This window comes from Onychomys torridus, chromosome 5 (assembly GCF_903995425.1).
Source record: "Onychomys torridus chromosome 5, mOncTor1.1, whole genome shotgun sequence".
Classification (NCBI taxonomy): domain Eukaryota; kingdom Metazoa; phylum Chordata; class Mammalia; order Rodentia; family Cricetidae; genus Onychomys; species Onychomys torridus.
Genome location: NC_050447.1, coordinates 14,032,819 through 14,040,773, shown reverse-complemented (window position 1 = coordinate 14,040,773; position 7,955 = coordinate 14,032,819). Strand labels below are relative to the sequence as shown.

The 7,955-nt window shown below is 42.6% G+C and overlaps 1 protein-coding gene across 2 annotated transcripts in view; it reads right to left on the bottom strand.

The window, feature by feature from the left end:
- Positions 1–533: 533 nt before the first annotated feature.
- The window catches only part of Lonp2 (lon peptidase 2, peroxisomal), a 117,518-nt gene continuing 110,096 nt past the window's right edge, over positions 534–7,955 (bottom strand). Inside the window, exons 13-15 of one of the 2 annotated variants that reach the window (XM_036187620.1) lie at positions 4,882–5,089; positions 4,290–4,480; positions 534–944 (exon numbers count right to left, since the gene is read on the bottom strand). In XM_036187620.1, the coding sequence (XP_036043513.1) occupies positions 723–944; positions 4,290–4,480; positions 4,882–5,089 (621 nt within the window). In that variant the 3' untranslated portion in view covers positions 534–722. The remainder of the gene's footprint in view (positions 945–4,289; positions 4,481–4,881; positions 5,090–7,955) is intronic. The other variant, XM_036187621.1, reaches the window with a different exon arrangement.

The window sequence follows — 7,955 nt, the reverse complement described above, 5'->3', positions numbered from 1 at the left end:
CAGGCACCCGAAGCCCTTGTGTTCCTGTAATGACTGCCAACACATGCCTCAGCTTAGGACCTGTATTGTCATGTGTGGGCCTCATCTTAGACTCTTAACAAGAATAGTTGCCTAGAGTTTTGTCTTGGCTAGTTTTCCTTCTAAGTGATTGGTTACAGAATCCAAGTGTATGTGGGTCTCCAGAGTTGAGTCTATGTCAACTGTTACTTACTTTGAGACAGGGTCTCCCTGTGTAGTCCTGGCTGTCCTGAAACTTGGTGTGTAGACCAGGCTGGCTTTAAACGTCAAGAGATCCACCTGCTTCTGCCTCCTAAGTGCATGTACTACCACACTTGACTCACCCAGTTATCAAGCACACCAGACACATCAGAGGAATTCCTGGCTCTCCACATCCCTGAGTTGGATTCAGGTCTGTAGTAGGCCCCGATGGTTGATATTTCTAGCAAGGTTTTTTTTTTTTTTTTGTTCTGGGACCACAGAGAACCTCTGTTGTGTATATTTTCCAGGGACACCAATCCCACTGAAGACAATACTTCAAGTTTTAATTCTTTATTAAACTAACATTGCTGTAATAAACATCAACAGCTACTTGAACAGACCCATTGCTATTTTGATTATGTCCACAAATTAGAGATATTTTGCTTACTCTTACTGGTGCCTAAAACCAGCCTTACCAGGACCTCCTGGCACCTCATAATTGAAATTCTAACAGAAGTTGGGGCCTAAAGTTTGCTGTCAATGAGACCAGGTCTGGCCTTGACAGTAAAGCCACCATCAAAAGCTGCATTTAGAACTTCATCCAAGCAGCTTGCTGTGACGAAACCAAGATCCTGTCTGATGTTGCTTGGGATTTCTTCAAGGTCTTTCTCATTCCTCTTGGGAATTATGACATGCTTCAGCCCTGCTCGGTGTGCTGCCAGTACCTTGTCTTTAATTCCACCCACCTGTCAGTGAGAGAAGACAGCTGTCAGGGGTTATTGTCTGCCAAAGGGATCTCCTTTTCACTGAACTATCACTGGCTTAGATATTCAGCCCACCTCCCATTTGTTAATAGTATGAGTTCGGATGCCACTAAAAAGGCTTAATGGTAGCCTATTTTAAGAATGTTTGTGTTACTTCCATATTAAATATTTTAATGAGAGAAAATCTGAAATTATGATGGCTATGGATACCTTGATTCCGTGGCAGCAGTACATTAGCTTTGTTATACTATTCTTAGCTAGAAGAAAGGATTTTGGAGATTTTCGCCATAAAGAAATGACAAATGGAGGAAATAAATATGTTGATTTAAATGTTATATAATGTGACCTGTATCTTAATATATACAATTTTGTTTTTATAAAATAAAGTTTTAAAAGTTAAATGAACAAACAGAACTGGTCTTACAGAAGAAGTTCAATTGTGTTATGAGATCATTGCCTTCATTACCACAAAGCAAAGACCTTTGTACCACCTAAAAATGAGAAAACTCCAAACTAGCTCTGGTGGGTTTTTTGTTGTTTTGTGACAAAATCACTGTAGATTACCCTGGCCTTTACTCATAGAGATCTTTCTGTTTCTGTTTCCTGCTCTCAAGTGCTGGGATTAAAGGCATGTGCCACCACGGCTGGCCCCTCTTGTGATTTTAAAAACAAACAGAAAGCTGTGCCCACAATGGTTCCTTCAGAAATGGTGGGGTCTGATTCTCCTTACCCCCAATGTGAACCTGGCTTTGTAACCTGTCTGTAAGAAGCATATGGAAGTGATGCTATGAGTTTCAACACTAAGGCATAAAAAGAAAGCTCCTGCCTAGATTGTTATCTTGGACCACTTGCCCTAGAGGTAGCAAGGTATCATGTTTGAAGTTATCTACACAGCCTGGGAAAACCTGCAAGGTGAGGACTGGGGCTGCCTATGCACCATACAGAAGCAGGTCCTCCTGTTGAGTCACCAGGTGACTGTGGCCTGCAGTCAAGACCCTGAACCAGAAAAGGGCTAAGTTCCCTGGGCCTTCCCACATGGCTCCAGTCTAACTGGCTAACTTCCCTGGGCCTTCCCCCACGGCTCCAGTCTAACTGGCTAGCTGTAGGCCTTCTTACACAGCTGTCACCCTGTCCCAGACTGTACTTTTCTGGAGTGCCTTCTTCAGAGAAAATTCTGAGACAGACTGCTTCCTTCCAGTGTGAAATGTCTGTTTTTACACTCACATTTGATGGACACAGACATGATATATAATCCCGTTACACTGTATATCTGCTGTTACTCAGTGAGCTGATCTATAATCCTGTTACACTGTATATCCAGTTACTCAGTGAGCTGATCTATAATCCCGTTACACTGTATATCCGCTGTTACTCAGTGAGCTGATCTATAATCCCATTACAGTGTATATCCACTGTTACTCAGTGAGCTGATCTATAATCACATTACAATGTATATCCAGTTACTCAGCTGATCTATAATCCCATTACAGTGTATATCCACTGTTACTCTGTGAGCTGATCTATAATCCCGTTACACTGTATATCCGCTGTTACTCAGTGAGCTGATCTATAATCCCATTACAGTGTATATCCACTGTTACTCAGTGAGCTGATCTATAATCCCATTACAATGTATATCCAGTTACTCAGCTGATCTATAATCCCATTACAGTGTATATCCACTGTTACTCTGTGAGCTGATCTATAATCCCGTTGCACTGTATATCTAGTTACTCAGTGAGCTGATCTATAATCCCATTACACTGTATATCTGCTGTTACTCAGTGAGCTGATCTATAATCCTGTTACAATGTATATCCAGTTACTCAGCTGATCTATAATCCCGTTACACTGTATATCTGCTGTTAACTCAGTGAGCTGATCTATAATCCTGTAACACTGTATATCCACTGTTACTCAGTGAGCTGATCTATAATCCCATTACACTGTATATCTACTGTTACTCAGTGAGCTGATCTATAATCCCGTAACACTGTATATCCACTGTTACTCAGTGAGCTGATCTATAATTCCATTACACTGAATATCCACTGTTACTCAGTGAGCTGATCTATAATCCCGTTACACTGTATATCCAGTTACTCAGTGAGCTGATCTATAATTCCGTTACACTGAATATCCACTGTTACTCAGTGAGCTGATCTATAATCCCGTTACACTGTATATCCAGTTACTCAGTGAGCTGATCTATAATCCCGTTACACTGTATATCCGCTGTTACTCAGTGAGCTGAGAAGTCCTGAGAATATCTTGGCTGCATGGTGTAGTCTTTCCACTTCAGGACATGCTGTTATTTTTTGGTTATTTGTTCTAGTCCATCTTGCCGTTTGCTCTAATTCCTGTTAGGTGTTGGACATGTTGACTGATTAGACTGTATATTATGTTCCTGGTCATTCTTTAACCACACGCCACCCATAGGGTTCCCTTTTATTTCAGCCTGAGCAATTTTTTTTTTTTTTTAAGTTCTACCACTTCATACTTGCATGGTTGAATGAGAATCTTGGGGTACAATAATTTCAGTGGTTTTCCAATATTGGGAATCAAGCTGAGTCTTACATGCAAGACTAAGGAAGTCCTCTGCTACTGAGGCCTGTCCCTGCCTCCTTTTTCCTTTGAGACAGGGTCTCACTAAGTTGCTCACACTGCTTCAGTCTTCCTGAGTTGCTGGGGTTTTAGGTGTGTGTGCCTGGCCCCTTTAGTGTTCTTAACTGGCAATCCTATAATCTACTTTCATTCATATTTTGCAGAGTAAAGAACATTAGCTCTTTGCTTTTTTCCTATAGATCTGTCAATCTTTTGTTTTTTTGTTTTTGTTTTGTTTGTTTGTTTTTGGAGACAGAGTTTCTCTGTGTAACAGCCCTGGCTGTCCTGGAACTCACTTTAATTCAGTTCCCATTTCTATGCAGCTAGTTTTGGTATAAATCTTGCCAATTATGGTAATCTAAGATTTTTACAAGGTTCTAGAATGTCTCAAATGAACTTCAAGAAGTATGGATTGAGCTTAAAAGTAACCATCTGGCTTTATGTACACGCAAGGTACTTTAACTGCTAAGTAGAGAGACTGCAGACCTTGATCTTCCTGTCAACCACACTAATAAATCTTTGTAGATGACAAGGAAGCATGGGAGAGTCAGGTTTTCTTTTACTTGACCCAAAGTTTAAAATATAAATTAGTTACAGATTACATTTTTAATGTCTATTTTCAACCAAAGATCTTACAAAAACAAGGCAAACTACTATTCATGTAAATTCAAAAATATTAATTTGAGTAAAAATTACAAGCACATGAATGTTTTCTATACTTACTGGGAGAACAAGCCCTCTCAGAGTAATTTCTCCAGTCATGGCTACATCTGAACGCACCAGCCGCCCACTGAAAAGTGAGGCGAGACAAGTTACTATGGTAACACCAGCAGATGGTCCATCTTTTGTGACAGCTCCAGCTGGGAAGTGCAGATGGATGTCTGTGTTGTCAAGAAGCTCAAAACTTCCAAAAGCTTTAAAAGGAAAAAAAAAAAGGGGGGGGGGGGATTTTAATATAGAAAAATTAAACACATTTTTTCTCTGAATAAAACCAAACACAAAAATGGATGTTTTGTGTAAATGGATCCTTCAAAAATATTAATGGATAGAGTACTTAGAGTGAGATTACTTACTCAGTAAGTAAGCAAGATAGAGTACTTACAGAAAGATTCACTCTACTCTAAGTATGATTTAAAACAAACCTTTGTTCTTGTTTCTAGTTTAGGCACTAAGCCAGATAGCTCTAACAAGATCACAAGATCTCCATGGACATTCAGAAGCCAAGCCCTATACTTTATACTCCAAGATGCTTCCTGGATCCTGATCTCGGTGCCCTCCTGCCCAGCTGGGTCCCCACAGCGGCTAGGCCATGCACCATTAGTCAGGTGGTATTTCTTTGCATTGCTTCGAAGCCAGCTAATGGCGAGATGGGCAGACTCCTTCATGACATCCCCGAGCTGGCCGGTCAGTGTCAGCTGGCCTTCGCCGTCCATCCGACTTGCCTCCACGAACATGATTTTGCCACCCAAGGGGGTCCATGCCAATCCTATTGCCACTCCAGGCTGGCTCAAACGCTCAGAGACCTCGAAGGAAAGAAAAGTCATCAGCTACAGCAACATGAAGACATTGTTTCTGGGGCATTTAATTGTATTGTCTTCTAAGACTCTGCCTTCCCAGGGCAAGCTTAAGCACTAATCTCTGAGCACTCTGTACCTGGCATTATTTGGAGTCATACCTCTTACTGTTTTCTGCCACAGAGATACGTACACTTCTTATTTAGTATTTACCAGATGCAGTTTAGCCCTAGAACATGGGTGAGTCACTGACTTCCAGAGCTGGATCCAGGTGTCTATGCCTTGACTTTCAGGAAACAGCCCTTCTATCAGTGCACATGCCTCAGGGAGCAGCACTCCTCTCCCTGACACTCAGCTCTCGAAGGCTTTCTGTTGCTACTGCAGAAACACTGCCACTCCTTAGTGATGCCCTAGACTCGGCATGGGACAGCCCTGTGCTGCGTGGCTGCAGTTTAAGTAGAGAGGGCTGCTTAGCTGGGATTATGAGTCCAGGTGGTAAACTATAGGTTAACACATCCTGGGTATGGAAATGCAGAGTAACAGCTGAAAGACAGCAGTGCTAACTTTGCTGCAGCCCATGTCTCCAGACTGCCCATTCTGTTGTGTTACCCGAGTCAGAGGAAGTAAGTACAGTATGTCACTCAGTACCAAACCACTGTCAGGTTCCTGTGTCACTCTGGGACAGCAGAGACTGGCTTGCTTCTGGTAGAAGACTGGGTGCGCAGTCATTCTCTAGCGGGAGTGTGCAGAGAAAACTGGAGTCGCTGGGTAGTCACCTACATTAAGAGCTAACTCTGGCCTTCCACTTCACAGGGAGACAGCAGATTTAGCTAGCCATGGGCACCAGCCCTGCTCACCCACGGTCACTTCCTCTAGCACCGGCACCTGCTCTGTGCTGTATCTAATGAGAAAGATGGGGAGAAAGGCCAGTGCTGTTTAAGAAGATAAATAGATGGTAAAACTGTTCACAGCCTTAAAAAATTAGTACAGGATCAATTTTCTTATTCTTTTTATTACTTCTTTATGGTTTCTTTCCTGGGCTGGATGAACTAACCCTAAAGAATAATCTTAAGAATGCAAAGTCATCTTTAACACAGTAAGCCACAATTACTAAAATTTTATTATCTGTCAATTACATTCTTACAGCTGAGTCCTTAAAACTCTTAACCACGTTGCTTCAAGAAACCAGGCAAGGGGATGGAGAAGTGAGTCAGCAGTCAAGGTCACTTAGTGATCTTGTAGAGGATCCAGGTTCAGCTACTGGCACTCACATGGCAGCTCACAGCCAGCTGCCTGTTAACTCCAGTTTCAGGGCATCCCATCCCCTCTTCTGGCCTCCATGGGCACCAAGGAAAAAGTGGGACATAAACAAACATTCAGGCAAAACACCCATACACATAAAATTTAAAAAGAAAGATACCAGACTGGGAAGGTGATGTGGTAGGTAAAAGAACTTGCTCTGTAAATCTGTAAATTGACCTGAGTTCAATCCCAGGCTCAAGTAAGAGGCCGAGCATGGCAATGTGCATTTAATCTCAGCATTCCTACAGGCAATTGGGGGCAAAGATGGAGAATCATGGAAGCTTGCATACCAGTTTGTAGCTGGAGATTTTGCCAGTCCTGCCAGGCCCACAGCCGCTCAGGCCCAAGTAAAGACACGGAGACTTATATTACTTATAAAGTGTATGGCCATGGCAGGCTTCTTGTTATCTAGTTCTTATATCTTAAATTAACCCATTTCTAATTAATCTATAAATTGCCACATGGCTTGTGGCTTACCAGTACTTTTATATCTCACTTCTCATGGCGGCAGCTGGCAGTGTCTCCTGATTCAGCCTTCCACTTCCCAGCATTCTCCTCTCTCTTTGTCTTGCCTATACTTCCTGCCTGGCTACTGGCAAATCAGCACTGTATTTATTAACCAATCAGAGCAACACATTCATAGCATACAGATATCCACAGCACCAGTTAGCCTGATATACATGGTGTCAAAACCAAGAAGGACCCTGCTATAGTGTAGGTGGGACGAGAGAGGAGAATGTGGGGTAGAAGGCTGAGTGAGGAGACGCTGCCAGCCGCCACCTTGAAAGATACTGGTAAGCCACAAGCCATGTGGCAAGGTATAGATTTATAAAAATGGGTTAATTTAAGATATAAGAACTAGGGGGGCTGGAGAGATGGCTCAGAGGTTAAGAGCACCGACTGCTCTTACAGAGGTCCTGAGTTCAATTCCCAGCAACCACATGGTGGCTCACAACCATCTGTAATGAGATCTGGTGCCTTCTTCTGTATACATAATAAATAAATAAATATTTAAGATATAAGAACTAGATACCAAGAAGCCTGCCATGGCCATACAGTTTATAAAATAATACGTGTCTCTGTGTGTTTACTTGGCTGCAGGACTGGCGGGTGAGAGAGATTTGTCTTGCCCTTGGGCCAGGCAGGACCAGGAAAACTTCAGCAACACCCTGCCTCAAAAACGAGGTGGGAAGGCAGTTACCCTCTTACTTCCACATGTATATCATGGCATGCAAGTGAACTGGCATGTGTACATATGTGCGCACAGGCACATGCAGGCTACTTTTCTAACACTGTCTGCTTAAGAATCTTGGTATTCTAGGCAGGAGACTGGGAGACTGTTACCTGGAAGAGTGGATGGGCCAGGCTGAAAGTGTCAAGACTCATAGTAAGTGGAGATTGACCTGAGGCAAAAAGCAGTGACAGCCTGCATGCCATACACAAGCAGGAGAATGAAATGATAATCAAACAGAGGATCTCTGTGGTCAAGGTTAATAAAAGGAAAGAACCTGGCATTCTTAGCTTTGGGGTCCTGAGGTTCTGTATTCTCACATAAAACTCAACAACCAAGCTC